The 21599-nt window shown below is 52.8% G+C and overlaps 7 protein-coding genes across 7 annotated transcripts; 4 read left to right on the top strand and 3 right to left on the bottom strand.

The window, feature by feature from the left end:
• Positions 1-83: 83 nt before the first annotated feature.
• On the bottom strand, positions 84-3328 carry SETTUDRAFT_123025 (uncharacterized protein; the record flags this gene model as incomplete). Its single annotated transcript, XM_008032662.1, has 3 exons — positions 84-2557; positions 2606-3160; positions 3248-3328. 3 exons carry the CDS (start codon positions 3326-3328, stop codon positions 242-244), a joined length of 2952 nt encoding a protein of 983 aa, XP_008030853.1. The 3' UTR covers positions 84-241.
• A 702-nt stretch (positions 3329-4030) lies between these two features.
• Positions 4031-7520, bottom strand: SETTUDRAFT_165846 (uncharacterized protein). The gene is made up of 3 exons (XM_008032661.1): positions 7095-7520; positions 5566-7040; positions 4031-5517 (listed from the first exon to the last, which is right to left on the bottom strand). The coding sequence occupies exons 1-3, from the start codon at positions 7350-7352 to the stop codon at positions 4215-4217; spliced, it is 3036 nt and encodes a 1011-aa protein (XP_008030852.1). The 5' UTR covers positions 7353-7520; the 3' UTR covers positions 4031-4214.
• Positions 7521-7754: 234 nt separating this feature from the next.
• Positions 7755-8887, bottom strand: SETTUDRAFT_99544 (uncharacterized protein; the record flags this gene model as incomplete). The annotated part of the gene is made up of 3 exons (XM_008032660.1): positions 7755-7976; positions 8037-8801; positions 8855-8887. The coding sequence occupies 3 exons, from the start codon at positions 8885-8887 to the stop codon at positions 7755-7757; spliced, it is 1020 nt and encodes a 339-aa protein (XP_008030851.1).
• A 2286-nt stretch (positions 8888-11173) lies between these two features.
• On the top strand, positions 11174-12818 carry SETTUDRAFT_44300 (uncharacterized protein; the record flags this gene model as incomplete). The annotated part of the gene is made up of 3 exons (XM_008032524.1): positions 11174-11496; positions 11609-11737; positions 11800-12818. 3 exons carry the CDS (start codon positions 11174-11176, stop codon positions 12701-12703), a joined length of 1356 nt encoding a protein of 451 aa, XP_008030715.1. The 3' UTR covers positions 12704-12818.
• Positions 12819-13598: 780 nt separating this feature from the next.
• On the top strand, positions 13599-15020 carry SETTUDRAFT_165842 (uncharacterized protein). Its single transcript, XM_008032659.1, has 4 exons — positions 13599-14014; positions 14064-14098; positions 14151-14377; positions 14495-15020. Exons 1-4 carry the CDS (start codon positions 13951-13953, stop codon positions 14916-14918), a joined length of 750 nt encoding a protein of 249 aa, XP_008030850.1. The 5' UTR covers positions 13599-13950; the 3' UTR covers positions 14919-15020.
• An 83-nt stretch (positions 15021-15103) lies between these two features.
• On the top strand, positions 15104-15663 carry SETTUDRAFT_165840 (uncharacterized protein). Its single transcript, XM_008032658.1, has one exon. It carries the CDS (start codon positions 15393-15395, stop codon positions 15585-15587), a length of 195 nt encoding a protein of 64 aa, XP_008030849.1. The 5' UTR covers positions 15104-15392; the 3' UTR covers positions 15588-15663.
• A 2123-nt stretch (positions 15664-17786) lies between these two features.
• SETTUDRAFT_44298 (uncharacterized protein) lies at positions 17787-18748 on the top strand (the record flags this gene model as incomplete). Its single annotated transcript, XM_008032523.1, has 2 exons — positions 17787-18388; positions 18445-18748. The coding sequence occupies 2 exons, from the start codon at positions 17787-17789 to the stop codon at positions 18746-18748; spliced, it is 906 nt and encodes a 301-aa protein (XP_008030714.1).
• Between the last annotated feature and the right edge of the window lie 2851 nt (positions 18749-21599).

Here is a 21599-nt window from a genome sequence, read left to right as displayed (position 1 = left end):
GCTTGGTATTAAACACGTTCAGGGCAAGGGAAAAAAAGAAAAAGAGATGAAAAAAATAACAACAACAAGGGACCATGACAACAGCGGCTATCGAGACCAGGCTCAAAACCAACTTCACACAGCAGCAACATGCCACTTTTTCTCTTCTTTCTTCTTTGTTAAAAATAGCTGGGCAAGGGCTTGTGAAGATTCATTCACTCGCAGGGTATTCCCATTCGTCGCTATACCTGTACCAAGGCATTCATCTCAGGCCTCTAAAACGGTCGTAACTGGTATCGTCGTCGTGCGCTGCGACATCAACACGTCCCTCCCCCGCAGCGCTGCCGCTCCCCCTTCTCTCGGCACCAACAAGCGGCTGCCGACTACTCATACTATGCAACGCAGCATCCTCGTCAAACGGAGGAGCCAGACTATCGACTTCTGCAAACTCGTCGCCCGGCCGCTGGTAGCCCTTGGCATACGAGGTCCCCTGCTCGAACTCGGCACCATCACCAAAGCGCGTGAGGCTCGATGAGCGCGGTCCCGCCGCAGAATCCGGCCGCCGGCCGTAGGGACCCACGCCCGTCAACGTGGTAAATGTAGAAGGCGTTCCTGGACGAGATACATCATTGGGCCGCCCGTACAACTCGCCGTCACCGCCAAACTCGTCCCGGAACTCTGCGCGCTTTTTGAAGTTTTCGAAATCGAGCTCTGACTCGGATACGACTTCCACATGTGGAATCTCTGGAGTGCCGGTATGTTTTCCGGGCTGACTGGAGTCCAGTTCGGTCATGACAAAGTCACCAAATCGTTCGTAGCCTGGCGTGGCCGGGATGGCCCGGTCGCTCGATCGACGATGCGGCGCGCCGAAGATATCGCGGTCTGCATTTGAGCGGTTTCCATACACTTCTTTGAGGAGGTGTTGAGACTTGGCATGTACCATGGGCGTGAGCAATTTTTTGTAGAGTGCAGGGTGGCCAAATCGGGTAAGCAGCTTGTTGTTCCTTTTTTGCTTTGAGATATCAGAGGCGTGTGCGCCTTCCACATCCGAGTATGGCAGCGTGGCGTAGTACACCAGTTTGTCGTCAAAAGTCCGCTTGCAGTACCACTTGAAGCCGAACAGGAGAAACGGAAGTGGGATCATGGCAAAGAGCAAGTTGCCGGTTCCATACTGGATAGTATCGAGGTTGATTGATCCCACGCCATTGGCCCCAACTACCAAGGCAATAACTGCATTGGCCAGAGCTACCGCAACGAGCGTACGGTTGACGAGAAGACGCCAGAATCTACCGCCGGATTCAGTCTTGGTGATGAAGACATACTGAAGTAGGTACTTTTTAAAGACACAGTCCATGGTGAGGTAGAATGCTGTGACTGGGAAGATGATTGGCTGCAGTGTGCCCATACAAAGGCCAACTGTAGCTACAAAGAGGTAGTTGTTGTAGTAGTCGGCATATGGAAATGGCTGTGGCGCACTGAGCTCAATGAGCTCACGAGGTGTTGGCGAGAAAAATGTGCGCTGGATCCAGCTCCACAGGAACACCCAGGCTTGAGAAAGGTCAATAGCAGCACCAAGATTGCGCTGCATCTGCCAGGTAAGCCGAAACGTAGACACATTACACAGCCCCGACATGATCTTGGAGAAGAGGTGGTTATCCTGGATGGCTTGCCAGACGCCTTTGTCATGGGCAGCGATAACTGCAGCAGCAAAGCGCCAAGCAGATCCGAAGACGGAGAAAACCAGCAGATTGTTGAAGACGAAAAAGGAGTACAGTCGAGCTGTCACATGGCGCTCCCTCGATGTCTTGGAGACATCACCAGAGTGGGTGAACAGACGGCGGAAGACCACGGGGACCCCCATATACATGAGCGTTTGAACAAGTGGCGCCAGAATACCCTGAGCAATCGCCCAGCCCGTCGGATGGGCAGCAAGGTTTGTCTGGAACGCTGGCCAAACCAGTCCGAGATGTGGAAAGTCGGACAGGAAAACCGATGTGAGTATGTTAGGAACGATAAAGGCAATGGTGAACAGCACTATCCATAGCCCATCCCAGAACGCACGTATGGCTCGTTTCCTTCGACTCATGCCAAGATTCTGCCACAAGAGATCATGTGGTTTTGGAGCAAGGTAGACGTCGCAACCGCCAGGGCCTTTCTTTCTGGCAGCATATGCGACTGCGTGGGCGTCCTCGATGTGCTCATACGAAGTAAAACCATAAGGCATGGGATTGCGCATATCCACGGTTTCTCGTACTTCTTTGATCTTGATTTCCAGTCTTGAGATGCGTTCGGTGAGATATTCGATTGCGTCCAGTTTGCCCTTGCCATAGACTGCCACGTCGTCTTTTGCTGCTTTGCAGGTCGGTCGTGTCGCGGGCAGTCTGTTTGGATTGCTCAGGTAGTTGGCCAGGTGTTTCTCGAGTTTGCGAACCGACTCTTCATGGGCTTCAATCAACTTGGGCAGATCCTTGACGTTCCGGCCAATGACTGCTCGGGGAACCGTGTCAATCGGCTTCGCTTGTTCTATCAGAGTAACAAGTCCTGCATCGGTTCGGTAAGATTCGGGGACATGTGTAAGCTTTTGCATGTCAGCCTAATTTCCGTGGTTGTCATATGTACTACCTACTAAAAGCGTCCGGGCGTGCAGACTAGACTTGTATTCGTCGGTGTTGAAGTAAGCCCGTCGAAGCTTCAGAACAGCGATATAGTTTCTCCATAGGAAGAAGCACACGGTGGCCTGGATTACATAGGCAAAAAAGACGTATGCCCAAAACTTCTTCCCGAAGATATACTGCGGCGTAAACTTCATGAGCGTCGCAATATTGTTCCACTGCTTGTAGAACGACGCGCCTCCGGCGACATCGATGGGTAGCAGCAGGACCAAGCCGATGACTGTCAACACGAGGAAAATGTTGCGGACCATGCGGAGGAACCTTAGGAAGACGACGGCATCGAGACCAATCTTGTCCACCAAGTCCTGCTCTTTCACATTTTTGATGGCAGACAGCCAACTTAATGGCTTCTTGTCCAACTGTATCGGCCGGTGCTTCTCGTCTGCATGTTTCGCGCGGGGAGCATAGACTCTTGAGTTTCGCGGTCGGAGGAAGCAGAAGACGATTACCAGCAGGCCGGATACAACAAAGGAGTATACGATGGCGGCGTAGATGGAGTTCTGCTGGACCTGCGGGTGCGGACGTGCGTGAGCATATGCAAGTCTGGTACTGGGGGAGGGGTGGGCTGCCAACCACATGCGGGGGTGGAAACTTACCTCAGCCTGGAAAGGGTCTGAAATCAGATCCAAGAATCTATCTGCACTGCTCTCTCCATTTTGGCGTCTCTGTGCCACCATTCTCGGAGCCTCGTCTTGAGCGAACGAACGTATATAAAGTTGGTGCCCGGAAGTACGCGGCTGCGGAGAATTTGAGCACCGTGTTGGATGTATCGATGAGACGAGGAGGAGAAAAAAATAGAGACTCTGGAGAAGGCGACATGAGAGATGCCCGCTAGAAGCCTCACATACGAGGAACGCGTCACATCCCCCGGGCTTTGCCCTCTTTGTTGGGCGCACATGTGGATGTGCTAATGCTAGAACTGTCTTTCGGCCCACCGCCGCCAAACAACGTCATTGCCGCGACTTAGCGTGGGGCGTGAGACACTCGACAAAGAGCCGCCTCAGGCAAGGCTTTGAGCCGGACCGGCCTCATGTCACTGCTTCTGCATCTTGCTCGCCGCCCTGAAATTGTCGTGTCCTCAAGTCTTTGATCCGTCCAGGCCGTGGGGACCGAAGATTTTGGGCCGCTTGGCTCGGGTCCGGAAGCGGCAACATTTGCATGCCGCAGCGTTGCCAATGGGGCGGCGGGTAGCGACTTGCTATACTAGGACCAGGGCCAGGACCAGCGTGCAAATGTTTCTATATTGGCATTCGGGCGGCTGGTCTAGACACGAGCTGGTGGATCGTTGGATACTACCTTGGCATCCCAATGACATCATATCCTTGCACAGCCCATACGCATTCTTCATTGGCCATGGACGTGCATGTATGTGTGGGAAAGGATGCTTGATTCGACTGTAGACTTGCCATGTCCTAGTACTACTCTATGACTCCCAGAATGCAGTAAAAAAAATCCAAAAATCCAAACAAGAGAGCGACTGCTGATAACAAAGGCCCATGCTGTGCAGTTTTGTGTGAAACCCCCCCTTATCAAAAACTCCATTAATCTTACACATGGCCCTCGCTAGTCGTACCCAGGGTCGCCGCTCGGTGCCGGGGTGGCTACGTCCCAGCCACCCGGTGTAGGCGCCGTGGCAGCCCCATATCGACCAGACGTGTCGCCAGGTGTCGGTGCAGAGTAGTTGCCCGGTGTAGGAGCATCCATCGGTGGACCGCCAGGTGTCGGCGCAGAGTACGCACCATATCCGCCAGGCGTAGGAGCGGCATAGGCACCTGGAGTCGGCGCGTTGTATGCGCCAGGCGTAGGAGCCGACAGACCACCCGACTTTGAGGCCGTGTTTCCTGACGAGCCACCCCAAGCAGGTGTGCGACCTCCTGAGCTGAAGCCGCCGTATGAGGTACGGTTGCCGTCGTTGCCGCCGTACGCCGTTCCTCCGCCATAGGATGTAGAGCCGCCATATGCCGTTGCTCCGCCGTATGCCGTTCGCGAGCCATCACCACCACCGTACGCAGTTCGCGAGCCATCCCCTCCTCCATAGGCTGTGCGTCCGCCGTCTCCGCCCCAGCCTGGTGTGCGTCCGCCAGCACCACCGCTTCCTCCCCAGCCCGGTGTACGGCCACCACTGCCGCCCCACGCAGGTGTGCGACCACCAGCGCCAGAGCTGCCCCAGGCCGGAGTTCGTCCGCCAGCTGCACCGCCGTAGCTCGTCTGGCCACCTGAGTGGCCACCTCGTGACCGGTTGGGGAACTTGCCTCCAATGTCCATGTTGGCGCCGGTAATGGGGTCCTTGACCGTGAGGAGCTCCTTCTTCACCGATACTTGCTTGTTCTTGGTGTGCAGCTCGATGCGGGCTTCGTCGTTCATGGTGTCCTTGACGATTCCTAGCAGACCCTTATAGGCACCCTTGCGGATCATCACCGTCTTGCCAATCAGCCTATCGCGGCCAAACGAAGCTCGAGGCGGTGGCATGGCATTCGCGTTTCCGTTGCCTGCATTGAGCGCAGGGTTGATGCCGCTGAGATCTGGGCCTTGCGCCTGAGCACGACCGCTCTTTGCTGCCATGGTGACGACGTTGTTGCTGCGGACCACGAAGATACCTTGGTTCTCGACCAGCTCGCGGTTCCGCACGAAGAGCGTGCCCCGGTGAATGTATAGAACCTTGCCTTGGCGCCCTTCGCCCCCGTGTTCCTTGACATCGTCCTCGTGTCTGATCTCGGAACCGTCGCGGTCGGTGGCTACGGCGTGCTTGTTTCGACCGACAATCTGTGACACTTGGGTGTGGAGGAGGGTACGGACATCGCCCTGTTGATCAACAATTCGCAAGACTTCGCGATCGACGCGGACAACGCAACCAATTGTGGAAGCACTATACAATGTTAGCTAGATACTTGGTCGAATGCCGGCCGTGACTTACTCAATCTGCACAAAGTCGTAGAGGTCAAAGTTGGAGTCGGCACCAACGTTTGCCGAATCAGCAGCACGCTTCAGGTCCTTGCTAAAGACTGTAATCTCCTGCTGGGTCGAGTCGCAGAGCAAGGTGATCTTATCGTCCTTGATCCTTGTGACAAGACCAACCTCATCGACATATTTGCTTCCGCCAATGACCTTGACGTGGTCACCATCCCGGAACAGCTTGCGCAGTGTCTTGACGGGCGCGTCAATTCTTCTGCCCCTCAGCTCGCCCTCGCTCACTCGGAGTGTGACAATGTCACCTGTCACGGTGACAGTCGTACCGCGGATGCCCTTTTGCTCGCCGGTGTAGATCTCAACGTTGTCGCCTGCAGCAAAGGCAGCTCCAGAGTCGGCGGCCTTTTGGGCAGCCTGGACCGCTAGCAGATCCATAGTCTCTGTGCCATCGGCGTTCTGGATCGCGAAGAATTGCAGTTCCTCCATCCTGGGGTTGACCTTTTCAGTGCTGACCCAGTTGACCTTGACTTCCTTGATCAAAAAGCCATTCTGGTAGTCTTCACCCTTGTATGTGTAGGCTCTCTGGTTGCCAGATCCAGTCATGCTGAGATGCTTCATGTGTCGCTTCTTCGCTTCGGCCTCGTTGAACAGTTTCGCAGGCGGACGCTCGGTTTGCCGTCCAAAGAAGCCTCGCTTGCGCTTGTTGTCCGCAGCAGCATTTGTATCGTCGTTCAGGCCATAGTCCAGACGCGGGACGAGTTGCACGACACAGTCGAGGCCGTTGGTCGACACCTCGACGACCTTTGCAAGATCACCCTTGTAGGTAGGTGGCCGCAGCATTCGTACAAACTTTCCGACTTCGAGCGGCGCACGCTTCTTCTTTCGAAGAAGATCCGGGCGCTCCTTGGGGGGGATGGAGAACTGCCCAGAGCCCATGAAGACGTTTTGGATGCCCTCAATGAGCTCCACCACAGCCTGCCTTGAGTCGGCTTCCACGTAGAGGAAACCAGACTGCGGTCCTGTCGGGCCCCGTTCAAAGGCCGAGTAGACCTGCACGGGCTGATTGGCGCGAATCTTGTCGTCGAGGCGCTTTTGGATCGCCATGATAATTTCGCGCTCCTTTCCAGGCCGACACTTGCAGCCCCAAATAGACGGGTCGTCGACGGTAGGCAGGGCCAGAGGCACAGCACCTGCACCACCACGACGAGCGCTCTGCATTTCTCTCCGCCTGTATTTCTCGTCAAACTCTTTTGCGATTTCCTCGACATCTCTTTGCGCATTGACTTCGCGGCGCATGTCGAGCTCTCGGTGGTGGCGGTCGTCGAGGTCGGCGCCCGTGGGCTCGAGGAGATCGTCGGGGTGGACTTCATCGACACCTTCGTCGTCGCCCTCTTCCTCTTCTTCTTCGTCCTCGTCGACTTCGGCCTCGACATCAATGAACATGTTGCGCTTCGCCTTCTTTCTCCGCTTGGCGGGTCGGGCCTAGAAACGTTAGCAGTTGAAACACGGACAACCTTGCATCGCAGGGACACGTACGACAACATCTTCGTCGTCCTCGTCTTCTTCCTCTTCGTCGTCCTCTTCGTCGTCGTCATCGTCGACATCGATGCCACCGCCTTCTTCGTCCTCGTCGTCGTTGCCCGTCATGGTTGGCGCATCATCATCATCCTCGTCATCGTCGGCGGCAGCCCTGCGCGACGCCTTGTTGCTTGGGGCGATGTCGTCCTCGTCAATTTCAGGTGCGGGATTGAAATCCTCCTCGTCCTCCTCGGGATCGCTTCCGTAGGACGCCATGACTGTGGGAGAATGTGAAGTGATGGATGAGCGCTGGGTTTCGGGGGCTGTCGCAAAGCTGGGCGATGCAGCTGCTGGGATTAGGCAGGCGTTGCAGTGAGACGTGTGGCTGGCCGAGTCGAGGCGTCAGCGCGCAGTGGAAGAAGAGTGAAGAGAAGAAGAAAAGAGACGACGACGAGCGTCGATGGCAACGCTTTGTTTAAACACTTGGGAAACTCGGAGGTTCATCCAGAGAAAGCGCGCCAACTTGGCGCGCCGAAAGGGGGCCGTGCGCTCAGCTCCAGCAGCTCCAACTGCGGTTCTCCATCACCAAACGCGTTGGCTTCCATAGGTCACAGCCCTCACTTCACTCCGGCATATTATGACGGCTCTTACAGCTGGCCTATGCGAGAGCAGCAATATCTACAGTCTTGCTATTTTCCCGCTCTCGCCGATTCTCACCACGGTCCTCCCCCAAGGTTTCCGCGCCTTCACATCCTCCAGCGCCCGACCAACCGCCTCCAATCCATAGTAATTCTCCTTGTAAACTACTGGCCGTATACCGCCAGCGTCAACCAAGCGTGAAAATCCATGCCAGATGTCCTTTGTCATGTGTGGATCTCGGCGGCCGTCCTCGCCAAATCTCTGCACGCTGTCAGCAAGACGGTCAGACCAAAAGACATGGACGAATCGTAAACGACTTACATAACCATGTACAGCTATCGACTTGAGCAGAATGCGGTTCGCACGAATTTTTTCAATGTTTCCGTTTCTTGCTGCGAAACCCACAATCACGAAACGGCCGCGGTACCTCAAACACTTGACCCCACTCTCCACTGCACCAATGCCATCGTAGACGACATCGACGCCCTCTCCGTCCTTTGTCAGTTCTTTGACGCGATCCTCCCACTGGTCATTGTGATAGTCGATAATTTCATCGGCGCCAATGTCTCTCACCACGGCGGCCTTTTCCTCGTCGCCAACCACAGCGATAACCCTTGCACCCACAGCCTTTGCAATCTGTATCGCCATGACCCCTAAGCCCCCACTCGCACCTAGGACTAGAACCGTCTCCCCAGCTTTTAGTTTGGCAACACCGAGTAATGCCCCGTAGCTCACGGCTCCGCTAGCACCAACGGCACACGCTTCCGCGTTTGTCCATTGGTCTGGTACATGGCGGACAGCTTCTTCAGGGACGCAAATCTCTTCAGCGTAAGCGCCCAAGCCGCTCCCGAAGACGCGGGAGCCAGGCTTCAAAGACGAGCCTGGTGGGCTGGACACGACGATGCCTGAGAACTCTGTGCCTAGCACAAAAGGAGGTTGGACATGACGCCGGTTGTTCTGGTGCAGACCTTGGGCATACAGAAGATCGACATGCGTTACTGCAGCATGCGTGACCTTGATGCAGATGTCTCCAGGCCTTTTTGGTTTGACATCAGGGATGGCCGAAGGCTTCAGACTAGCAATGTCCTGCATGAAGGATATTAGACTGGAAGCATGATGCTATTGAGCCGAGAACCAACCGTGACAAATTTGTCAATATATACAGCCTTCATACTCCACGGTTATCCTTGGAGCCACGTCGATTTTCCCAAGGGCCTTACAGCTGATGGACCTTGCATCTAGAAAGCACTATATACAGAATGCCGACGCAAGACCTATGTAGGTTACCGCGGGAGATCGACGCCTGTGGGGTACGCAAGATTGCCGAGGTTGGTTTGCTCGCCCCAATCACGCGCGAACAAAGGATGAGTAAATCCGGATAAGCAGGGTAGGCGTTCGAGATCAGATGGTGCTTCCGCATGCATCATGGGTAGGTAGCACTGGGCATGCGTATGATGTAGCAAGAACTCTGTCCCGCCATACGCATACTTCAACACAGACACTGCACGCCTGCCACCGTTCAACTACACTGCGCCAGCACAGCCTCAGCATGCCATGCGAAAAAAAAACATGTATTTTGAGTTTGCCAAAAATTCCGTGCTGCGTCGAGCGAGGTTTATACTCCTTAGTGTCCTCTATACGTCATTTAAAAGAGAAGAAAAAAGAAACATTAGGTAACGCTGAACTAGCGTTCTCAGGGGGTGAACGGGGTCAGATATTTGATTTTGTAGCCCTTTATTTGCATTCACCTTACCACACTACCCTGGATCATGGGAGGGGGAGGGGGAGGACGGGAACTGGACGAGTGGGGCCCCGGCCGAACTCCTGGATTTGCTGCCCCCCATTGTTCTTTTCACGTCATGTTTGACTTTTGACACGATGACAACGAAAAAAAAGTCATCATCATACTATGTAAGTACTGCCAAAACCTGAACTCTCGTGAAACAGAACAATGTTTTCGACATAAAGCCATCCCCAACCTTGCGAGGGAAAAAAAATCCCCGTTATCACTCGATACCCATCGCACCAACGGAAAGAGGAGGCATTGTGGCGAGCATTTTGATTTTATGGTTGGGACCGACGGGCGCTTGGCTAGGTACACGCGATGACGTTTTACGTATCGGGAAACAGATTGGCGTAAGTATGTGTGTGTACCTGGGGCCTACAGCCGACTAAAACGCCACGGGATTCCAAATTCCCGCCCAAGTGCCATGATCGACATGTAAAAAGGCCCAGTCCAAAACAAACAGAGCGGCTATGCCAGAAGAAAAAAAGTCGCAAAATCATTCCAATTAGTCATTTTTTTTGTGAGCCGTTTGGTTGAGCGTGTTGTTGCAACGATGCCCTCCCCTCCCCCAAATTGGTCTGTCTTCCCGCTTCCCCTTCACATCCCGTGCACTTGCAGATGTCATCGAGGGTCTCGAACACCGTCTCCTTACGACCACATATCGCGGTGCCGGGAGTGCTGATCTCAACTGCAGGGATGCTTGGGATTCCCGGATTTCCAGCGTTGAGTAATCAACAGGCTGACGTCTTTGGCATCAACATGTATGAAGGTAACAGGGGGGCTAGGCCGTACATGTTCAAGTAGACGTAGATGTACGCTGTCGAGCATACCACAAAGTGTCATGACAACAACTCTGCATATGCTCTTCCACAGCCATCAGCCAGCCTCTCGCTCCACGGAGAAACAAGCAACCAATACCAATACCAATGATGGTGATGATAAATTTCGGGCAACCGACCAAGCTTGCCAGTAGCTCGTATGCAGGGCTTCCGTCCATCGTCATTAGTCCAAGAGAAGCACCACCAGCCTTGCTTTGCTAACCCCCTTGCCCCCCTCAATCTCGGATGCCGACCTGCCCGGTACCTGATTTGAATCCAGAAGTTTTGCGTCCGCCATCAGGACGGACTAAGTAGTTAGTTTTCCTTTCCGCAAACGCCAAAACATGGCGCGATTGAAATGCTCCGGCGGCGTATCATTGGCTGTGCGCAATGTTTTTGAAGGGGGGTGGGTGGGAAGTCATGGCTAGAAGGCAACAAGAAAAGGGACTTTTTTTGGATGCTCTCTCTCTCTCTCACACACACACCTCCCCTCAGAATGCAGGGTGCTATGGGCATACCATTCGATCGACGCGGCGGAACTCCCGGAACAAGGCTCCAGTCTCCGTTCATTACCACGACCAGCGTTCAGGGTGGGATGGATGGGGATTGGGGCGCAGCCATACATTTCTCGCAGATGACCAGGAGAAACCAAGAAAACTATGTTTGACATACCATCCAGGGCTTCGAGTACTTGTATCCCGGGATTCCTCCTCCTCCTCCTCCCCCCACCCTTTATTCTTTTTCTCCACTGGGCACACTTCTCTACTCTTGAATGTCTACTCCCCAATACTAGCTCCTTTTCCTTTCCCTCTTCCTCTTCCGCTCCTCCCGCTGGTTCTCCACCCGCAGAAACCATGGTTTCCATCAAGACATTGCTCCTGCTGCCTCTTACGCTCTTCGGCGTTGCGTCTGCCAGAAACTGTTCTACATTTCTCATCGAAACCACGATTACCCCGCGGCAAGGACTTTTCCGCGAAATCCCCATCGAAAGCAATGTGGATGTTGGCGCCTTCGTGTCGCACTTTACCAAGTTCCAGAGCAACTATACTCAAGAGCTGCTCGAGGGATACCAGACGCTGGAATGGACTGTTAATATCTCGGCACAGTACTGTCAGCCGCATGGTAAACACAGCGATACGATCCAGCTGTTGAGTCATGGCGTTGGGTTTGACAAGACGTAAGTTCTTTTTTTTTCTGTTTTGGGCACTGCACTTCATTATTTTGGGGTTGATGATCAGTCGAAAATATTACGCGCAATTCTCAAATGGACACGTACTAACTTGCATTAGTTACTGGGACTTGGATTATGAGGACCACAGCTACAGCTACGTCAACACTGCTCTAGACGCTGGCTACAGTACCCTTGCCATTGACCGTCTTGGCGTTGGAAACTCGACTCACGGGGATCCATTGAACGAGTAAGCAGCATCAGACTGTAAAAGAAATACCTATCATGTGTATGTTGACTTGATTCCCATAGAGTCCAAGCACACGCCGAAGTCGAAGCGCTCAACGAAATCACGCTCATGCTGCGCAATGGCGACATTTGCCAGATCGGGCGCCCTTACGACAAGGTTATTCACGTCGGCCATTCCTTCGGCTCCATCCAGTCGTACTGGCTCTCGGCCAGGTACCCTGAAAACACGGATGGCGTTATCCTGACTGGCTTCTCGGCAGCATCTCAGTTCCTGGCGTACATCATTGCCGGCATGAACATGCACAGCGCTCGTCTGAACCAGCCTCTGCGTTTCGGCGATGCCTCCGCCGACAACATCCGCTGGGTGATTCATTACCACGGCGGCTACAAAAAGGTCATGTGGCTCCTCAATGAGTTCCTCATGCAATCCGGCATCGACACGAAACCATCTGACGAATGGAGCGAAATCTTGACGACTGAGATTATGGATCTTGTCAACGAATACGTGGATTTTGACAGCGACGACTGGAAGCCCGTTTACTCGTATCACTATCCTCCAGGATACATGACCACCTCCTGCTTTACTGCGTTTCAGTACGGCTTCCTGCAGCCAGGGAACTACGACGTCCAGCTCGGTCTCCATGCTGAAAGGACAAAACAACCAGTGACGACGGGCGAGCTCTTGACGCTGGCCAGTGCACCCAAGTCATCGTCCTTCACCGGCCCCGTGCTTGTTATCAACGGAGAGAACGACGTACCGTTTTGCGGAGGCAACTGCTACGGCCAGATCGAGGGCGCAAACTTCAGCAATATTCCTGAAGCCGTGGGCATGGCATTCCCGTCTGCTTCTGCGTTCTTCTCGTATATCCAACCAAACACCGGTCATGGCCTCAACCTCCACTACAACGCGACGGCGGGATACCAAGTCATGCAGGACTTCTTGGCAGCAAATGGCCTGTCTGCTTAAAGTTTTACGCGCCAATTTCATTCCATCCTTTTCTTCCTTTCCCCCTCTTTCTTGACCTTGGCTGAGAGCAGCGCCCTGACGCGCACTCCTGCAAGAGCAGCGGCGTGAAGCCTGGATGATTCTTTCTTTTGTTTTTATTTTCCAGTACAGGAACGGCTAATACCTGTAATATTGTCAGTGTGTGTATGTGTGCCAATGCTTACTCATTGCTACGGCGATTATGCTCCGGCCAACAACTTTGTTTCCGCGGCACTGACTCACACTCTTCATCTCCCATGTATTAGTAGCATATTATCAAACACCGTCTTAAACACTGTCCAATTTGCCAATTGACCGACATGCAAGAAGTTGCTTTTGCGCGATTCTATCAATGACCATAAAGGCTCAAGTGCGGTGACGCTTTGGCGACCACGTACGACGTTTACCCAGTGTCTGCTGGAACCGCATCCCCGTTGCTAAGGCCTGACTAACATTAACCCAAGCAACGCTGTCCGGGGCGCGCTGTGGGCCAAACCCGTCCGGGACAAGCCGCAGGCGTGGCGGTTAGGTTTCCGCGATGAATAAGACGGGAGATGCTGACTATGCATGAGCAAAGCGGAGGTTGCTTTGCGCTAGTGCTGCAGGGACGAGAAATTCGCAAGCGGGGAGATCGCGTTCTGCTACGGCAATTTCGCGAAGCAGTCGCACCGCAGCGACCTTGGCCATCGATCGCTGATTACCAAAGAGTTACTCACGGTGAGCTAAGGCGAGCGAGTGTACTGTGCAAGTCGGCCTTACAGTGCCTTTGCGACCGACATTAACTCCGCGCTGGGGAAAGTGTAGAGGCAAAAGAGGAATCGCCGCCGTCGTGAGCCAATAGCATGGCGGTTGCAGAGGTGCTGCTATGGCCAGGGGGTTTGTCATGGCTTGGATATCGCGAAAGCTTCATGGTTCTCGTCCGCTAGCTCAAGGCATGCACGATGCAGGCTCGACTGCAACTCCACATGGGCATGCTTGGGGATACCGCTGTACAGACGTCATGCAAGGTGGGTCAATCGTTGGCTCCGAGGATTGCAATGGGGTATGCCATGCAGTCGGTGGAGCATTGTGCAGATGCTAGAGGCTGCGACTGACCGAAGACCAAGGTACTGGAAAAGTATAAAGATGGCTTTGTGCTGCTGTCGAGTAATCATCATCCCATCACCGAGAACCTCGAAGCCCAAGACAGCCTGAAGAGCAACTTGACTTGCCATACTTTCTGCCTCAAGATGAAGTTTTTCGCAAACTTGGCCCTCGCGGCCCTCACGCTCTTCCCAGCTGTTCGCGGTGACGGTACGAGTCCTCAGGAGTGCAATGGAATAAATCCACTAACAAGTCCCAGCTGTTCCGTGGGAGCGCATCGACAAGAACAACTCTGTGAGTAGCCATCTGCCCCAGTTGCTGGATGTCTGACTAATACCCCTGACAGCTGCTTCTCATTCTTGACTTGCAGGTTGGTCTCTACCATGTCGCTCGCGACTGGGACCCTTCCCTGTACAAGCAGAATATCATGGCCCATGCCGAGATTGGCAAGCTCTTCAACCTGCCCGTCATCATGAGCACTTCGGCAGACCAGGGCCCCAACGGCCCCCTGCCAAAGGAGATGCTCGAGATGTATCCTGATGCGCCACTTATCCGCCGCCAGGGTGAAGTCAAGTAAGTTCCAGACTCTTTGGCATGAATTTTGAAGAAAAAGAACAAGGGAAAGGCGACGAAAGGAAAAGGAAAAAGAGACCAAAGGAAAAAAGGAAACAATCATCTAACATGTCGCAGCGCCTGGGACAACCCTGAATTCCAAGCCGCCATCAAGGCAACGGGCAAGAAGCAAATCATTGTCGCGGGTATCACAACCGACGTGTGTACTGCCTTCCTCGCACTCTCTCTGCGCGCCGAAGGCTACTCTGTCTTTGCCAACGTCGAGGGCTCGGGTACCTACACGGAGCTTGTGCGCGACACGGCCAACTCGCGCATGCAGCAGGCGGGTGTGCAGCTCGTGTCGCTATTTGCCATTGTCTGCGACCTCATGCGCGACTGGCGCAACACCCCCGGTGCGAAGGAGGTGCTGCCCTTCCTCGACAAGTACCTCCCTGTGTACGGCATGCTTGCGCGCCACCACGCTGCGGCTGCGGACAATGGCACGATTATCCCTGGCGAGATTGGCCTGATTACCGGTAACAACGGCTCTATCGTTATCTAAGTATAAGCCTTGTGCGCGGTTAGAATGATGGGAAGACAGGAGGCCGGAAGGATAGCAAGGTGAAACCAAGGAGCGGGGGTAGGTGGTTTTGCAGTGGTGTGTAGACGGCCGCGAGGGCGGCAATCGATAAAGAGGTGGAAATTACAACAGGAGGATGAGGGGGATCGTTTCAAGTAGACATGTGTGAAAACTCGATCCTTCTCTTTTGCCCAATTCTCCATCATCTTGACATGTGATGGTAAAGTTTGCATCGATCAAACAGGTGTTGCAAGTGTTTGACCCGGTACTGCCATTTTTGGGTGCGGATGTGGTAGTTTGGAGTCTAGCTCGATGTGTGATCATCCATTGCCAATGTGTTTTGAAACGGCCATGTCCACTTGGCTGTATTGACAACTCGCATTTGCTGCGCGCGACACGGAAATGCTGCTTTGTGAATGGACTGAGATTACAGGATGAATAGGATGGTCGGTATATATGGGCAGGGCCGTGTTGGTTGTCGGGCCGGTCAAGCCTTCCGCTTATCAGAAACCTTCCGGAAGTGTCGTCTTTGGTGGCTATGACTATGATTGTTCCAAGGCAAGCGTTATGCGACGCGGGCCAACTCTGAAGGTGTGGAGACGCCCTGCCAACTGTACTGTAGCTATCACATCGGACAAATTGTGCCCATGAGTAGTTGGTGCGCGGAGAAAGTTTGCGAGTGAAATGCCAAGGGGGTTATTGACCGGAGTGCACGATAAGCGAGGCCGAGGCCACATCTTGGTCTTGGGTGAAGGGCGATTGGTGGGGGCCGACATGTTGTAGATAACGGAGCGGACGAGTCGGTGCGACGAGCGGGATCACGCGCAGAGTGACATCTGGAGAGTTTAGCCGTAGTGCCGCCACTTATTGTTTTTTTCTCTCCCAACGGCCGAAGCCAAGGAAGAATGTAAGCCGGGGGAAAATGCAGTTGAAAGGATTGAGAGGAGTGAGAGGGAGGGAAAGAACACGAGCGCTGGCAGTTCAGCTGCCAAGCCAACGCCCCGGAGCCGCTGGTGCGAAGGACGGGCAGCATGGCGCGTAGCCGCATTGGGCTTAGCGGTTCAACGGTTCCCAGCCAATCAGAGCCCTCTCGCCGTCGCGTTGCAAAACGGCGGGACCGTCAAGTTCTCTCGTTCCCAACTTTTCTTGCACTGACAAGAGCACCAAGCGCTGGGCACACGAAGCCACCGAGCTTGGCTTCAATCAGTATAATGGCCCCGAGTACGCCAGCACACGGATTCCACGAACGAGGTGGCACCACTTTTGACGGCACGCCGAGCTGAAACCGTAAATGGTTCACGCCCCGTCCTTGTCACCACCAAGCTTTTCCATGGCATATCTTAGCATGCCGACGCAGATCTGTTTCGGCACAGGACGAAGCCGTGTGTTTCGCGACGAGCACAAAATCCAGCATGCGGTTGCGGGGCGAGGTATGACGAAGAGCGTTTGGCATGCCGTCTCTGCACATACCCCGGACGACCAAATGCGGTGCGCGAAAAAAAGTACCACCTCGTCTTATACGCAGCAACAAGGCGTTAGACTGCGCGCACGCCATCACGCCATCGATAGATATCCCTCTGCACAACGTGCGGCCGCTCGCAGTTCTGACAGGGCCCGTCGTATGTACCTACGGGCTGCTGGGGGCGGGGGTCTGAACAGCCCTGGTCTATACGCGCTACCAAACTCGACGGAAGCAGGGGCCTGAGCTCAGCCGCCATAGGCGAATGGCGGAGAGAGACATCACGTCCAGGCGGCGCAGTGTATCAGCTACGGCCACACCAGAACACGGCGCCGTTTCGAACAAGCATGGGGCCGTACGCGCGAAAGCGGAGCAGAAAGAGGTCTAGCTGTCGGGCGGATCCTTGCTGCGCTATTTAATTGCTGGGGGGGGAGCTCTGGTGACATGCTTGGCCTTTATAAGGTTCATGGCAAGCTATACTGAGATACGGCATCGTGGGAGCCTTTGGGCACAGAATTGGGGTTGGAGTGGCTTCCTGGCACTGCTGTCTAGACGGTCGTTTAGAGGCGCAGCCAGCCCAAGCGGGCAGCCCCGCAGCATCTAGCCGTCCATGGCCCATCTTGTGTAATTTATCGATTTGCTTGGCTCCATCAGCCTCACAAACATACGTGTTTTCCGCTGGCGTCTCCCTCTCCCTCTCTTGCTCATGTCGATAGTGTCTGGCAGGCGGGCGGGTGGGCGGGCTGTCTGTCCGCTCTGTTGCTACAGCTCCATGTCCAGGGGGTTCCCACAATGCCCATGACGGATTACGAAACGTTGCCCACGCACAGAGAGGTCCGCCGATGTCCTTTTTCGACCTAGCAGCCCTAGCGATTTCTTTTCCCTTTCCAGATTGATCCTTTTCGCCTAACCCAAGGCCAGACTGCCTATGCTCAGGGCACAACCCACACGAGCGGGAGCGCTGCATATATCCCTGGCTGTCGCCCTGTCCCCGTCTCGACTTCTTTCTTTTTTCCAGTTCCGTCTGGTTGTGACTACCTACTAATTCTACCCTTTCCCCAATCGCGTTGGAGTAATCGCAATCCACTCTCCTCGGCCTTATCCATCCTCACTACCCTCTTGGCCTGAATGCAATAGTCTCTTGGTGGACAACAATCCACGCGGGGTTTCCGGGTACATCCGCGACAGCGCAGAGACGCGCCCCTCAATTTGACTTATTGACGTGGTGCATGCACGCCCACTAAAATTCAGAACGCATATCTGGTACGTCGAGTCTGGCGTATGTTACAGAAAACACCGTTTTGAAACTGACGTATGCGGCGTACAGTGGAGCACCCTTTTCATACATCTTAAACCTTCCACCAGGCCAACATGGCCAATTACCCACCAACATGCTTTCCAACACCCTCGCAGCAAGCCTGCTGCTTCTCACACCCAGCGCCCTCGCCGCGCCAACAAGAACTCACTGCAGCTGCAAAATCGTGTACAATGACACGACTTCGACATCACCACCACCCTCACTCTACACACCCTCTACCGCCCATTGGACCCCCGGCAACCCCTCTGAAGACGAAAGCAAATCACCATTACCCGCCCCCATCGCCGTCAGCGTCGCCGTATGCGCAAGTCTAGGCTCCGAACTCGAGCGCTTCCGTCATACCGAACCCGAACTCTACGATCTGTACATGGGCGAAGAGCAACGGAGAAAACAAGAAGAAACTAGTACTACAGAACGACGCCCACTTCCCACAGCCGTCCTCCTACGCGGCGACCAAGACATAATCAACCCCGGCCATAACAGCCACAAGCACCATGACGACCATACATCACGGCCTTCAAAACCCCAAGGCAGAATCGTATGTTTTGCATCACCAGGAACCCTGCCCCCGCACGATTACCAGACGTCATCCATGGGTCTCTGCGCACTGCAACTAATTGTCGTGCTATCAATCTTTGCCTGTATTGTAGAAGGCCTCCAACTATGTCGAAATTTGTAAGTCATCTCCCTTTCCTCATTTGAAATCTTCAAAAAACTAACACTTCGTTCAGCATAAAACAACAATTCTTCTCCTCTTCCGCACCAGAAAACGACCCACTTCCCCCCTCCGGCAGCCTTCGTCTCAACGGCGCCGAAAAACGGCTCCTCGCCATCCCCGAAACACACCCTACAGACCCCAGATACCCGCTATGCAGCAGTCCCGGCGCAGAAAAAAAGATGCGCGCATATGAAAACTCATCGCACCTGTCCATCTCACCAACAAAGTACTTTGTGCACCATGGCGTTGGCGGCCGCAGAGAATTCATCGCCTATGACGATGACAGCGATGATGAGGTGAATCGGCCGGTTATGTAAGAAACAATCAAAGTAAAAGGATAAACATCACGCAAGAAAAAAATGATAAAGAAAGAAAAATGATATTGAAGAGAGACATTGAGTGACACACCACTTGTATTTCTTATGTGTAAATAAGGGAACATTTATTCCGGGTTTTTTTTTTGGATACCACAGCTAAGGATTCCACTATAAGAGATCCATACGCAAATTCAATTGAAAAGAGAGAAGAAAGTGAGATTTACTTTCGAACTCTATACCCACACAAATTTTTGTTTTAGATTCTTGAGCTTTGGAAAGAAAGATATATGCGTGCAAATGGAGGTGTTTTCTGCAACAAAAGAGATGCACTGCTATGTCATGTGTGACACTCGTATTTCCAGCTTGATAGAGTATCGAGGATCATGTATTATGTCTGGTGCGGAGGTGAAGATAGACATGGTAAAGTATAGGTTTTGTGGATGGATTGGTAATGTGTTGTTGTTACACGCTCACACTTACTCTTACTCACGTATGTACACATACACATGCTAGCTATCTCTCTCTCTCTCTCTAGTTCCAACCCTCTTCCCCCGTTTCCCCATTTCCATTTCAATCTCCCACATCCACATCCATGCGCATCTGCATCCGCATTCTCATCCCCCTCCCCCCTTTCCCAGCCCCCTATCTCACATCTCCATCTGTACACACCACCCCTGGCCAGCGCATCGAGAATCGAAAAACGAAACCGAAAACAAAAGTAAGAAACCACACTATGCAACGCAAGAAAACACAGCACCCCTGATAGAATTGGAATGAAAAATTGCAAACAGTGTAGAAAGTTGTAGAAAAAAAAGGGGGGGTGGGAGATACAGGAAAAGCGGAAGAGGGGAAGCCGGGGAAGCGGGTGTAGTGTACCTATAAGGCATGACGCATACAAGAGAAGACGAAACGGGGGGAAAAAAAAACAAGACGCATCAAATAACGCAGTATAGCAGTAAAAGTAAAAGGGGGAAAAGAAGAAGAAGGAAAAGGAAAAGGAAAAGTAGACGCCCACGCCCACGACCCCACCGTTAGCACCGTTACGCGCCGTTGGAAAACCCGTCAAGTACAGTGCTTTGAAAAGGAAATCAAAGAAAAAAACATAAAGTGTCTGATAACTTTAAAAACAAAAGTGAGCAACGAGGCGTACATGGAAGATATATAAGCAGAAAGACGGCAGACGGCAGAAGCAGACGGCCGAAATTGGGGAAATATATATATAGAAAGATGAATATAATAACATGGAAAATAAGAGATAAAAAAGAGAAAGAAGAAAGAAGAAAGAAGAGCTTTATATTAAGAAAAGAGAAGGAAAAAAAAAAGGCAGGGCTCTCCGACCCAGCTAACTAAGTAAGTAAGTAACCTACTACTTACATGTCTTTTCCACGTTTAACAACTACAGTAGTCATTTTTTTTTCTTTTTTTCACACTTGATGCTTCCACACACACACACAATGGCACATGGCACTTGGACTGCAAATACAACACAACACAACACAACACAACACAACACAAAAGCTCTAGAATTCTTTTACTCTCCCCCCCCTTCTCTCTCTCCCCTCCATCTCTCGCTTTCCATTTTCCCTCTCTCCCTCTCTCCCTCTCCCTCGCTTTCCATTTCCCCCCCCCCTTCCCCTCCTCCTTTTCCACTCCACACCATAACTAATCAGCAAGCCCATCGAACCACGCAGTTGTGTATCCACCAAAAAGAAAAAGAAAAAAAGAAAAGAAAAGGGTCGGTGGGTGAAGGAGGGCATCATCAAAGCATCAAGACATCAAGACATCAAAGCATCAAGACATCAAAGCATCAAGACATCAAAGCATCAAGACATCAAAGCATCAAGACATCAAGACATCAAAGCACCAAGGCAGATCAATTCAGATCACACATAAACCACAACAACAACAACATTGTCGCATTGGACCTTTTCCGATTGAAGTGTTTCTTTTTTTAATAATACTAGTTTTTGTTATGTTTTGGCGCTCTCGCTTAGATGTTCGTGTTGTGGAGCAAAGATATTATTTTAGGAAGGAGGGGATGGATGCAACAAGGGACGGATGCAAGGGATGCGAGGGATGGAGTGAGCGTGGAAGGGGGGGGGGATGGACGAAAGGAACGAGGGAACGCAGGATGGAAGGGGTGGGATGGAAAGGGGGGGGGGCATAACCTGACAATAGAGACTTACCTTACTGTACCTTACCTTACCTATGCGGGATTTGACAAGAAAGCCAGAAGATGCGTCAAATGGATAAGGAGGTAAATAACAACAGCAAGAAGAAGAAGAAGAAGAAGAAGAAGAAGAAGCGGGGGGGGGGGGAGGAGAGGCTAAAAAGACAACGACGAGGAACAAAAAAGGAACAAAAAGAAATCTACCTTAACGTGGTTCACAAGTGAGTCGCTAACCCAAGCGAGTCGCTAACGCCCCACCACTACATCTACATCAACACGTTATCACAGTTTTTTATCACAGTCAATAAACTATTGCGATACACCAAATTAATTGTCAGAATCGCTACTATCACTTGCACTATCTATCTCAACTACGCAGGTACGAGCGTTGTGTCCAGTCTGCTTGCAACGCCCGCACCGCCGCTCTCCTCGCACCCTCTTCGACGCACTCTCACCATCACCACGACTGCTACCCGCCTGTTCAGCTAATACTTCTTGTACTTCGCCTACAGTAAGAGTCTCTTCTGTCCGTACGTATCGCCGCTTGCGGCTTTTACGCTTATTTGACTCGTCAAGAGCCGCTCGAAGCGTACCCATTTCCTCCATCATAAGCGTCATTTTATGTGCCATTTGCTGGGCCCCCTTACTCAGCTGCGCGATCTGCTCAGTGAGTGAATTGGC

Source organism: Exserohilum turcica (assembly GCF_000359705.1).
Source record: "Exserohilum turcica Et28A unplaced genomic scaffold SETTUscaffold_8, whole genome shotgun sequence".
Classification (NCBI taxonomy): Eukaryota; Fungi; Ascomycota; class Dothideomycetes; order Pleosporales; family Pleosporaceae; genus Exserohilum; species Exserohilum turcicum.
The sequence above is the reverse complement of the archived record's forward strand: the minus strand, read 5'-3'. Positions and strand labels throughout refer to the sequence as shown.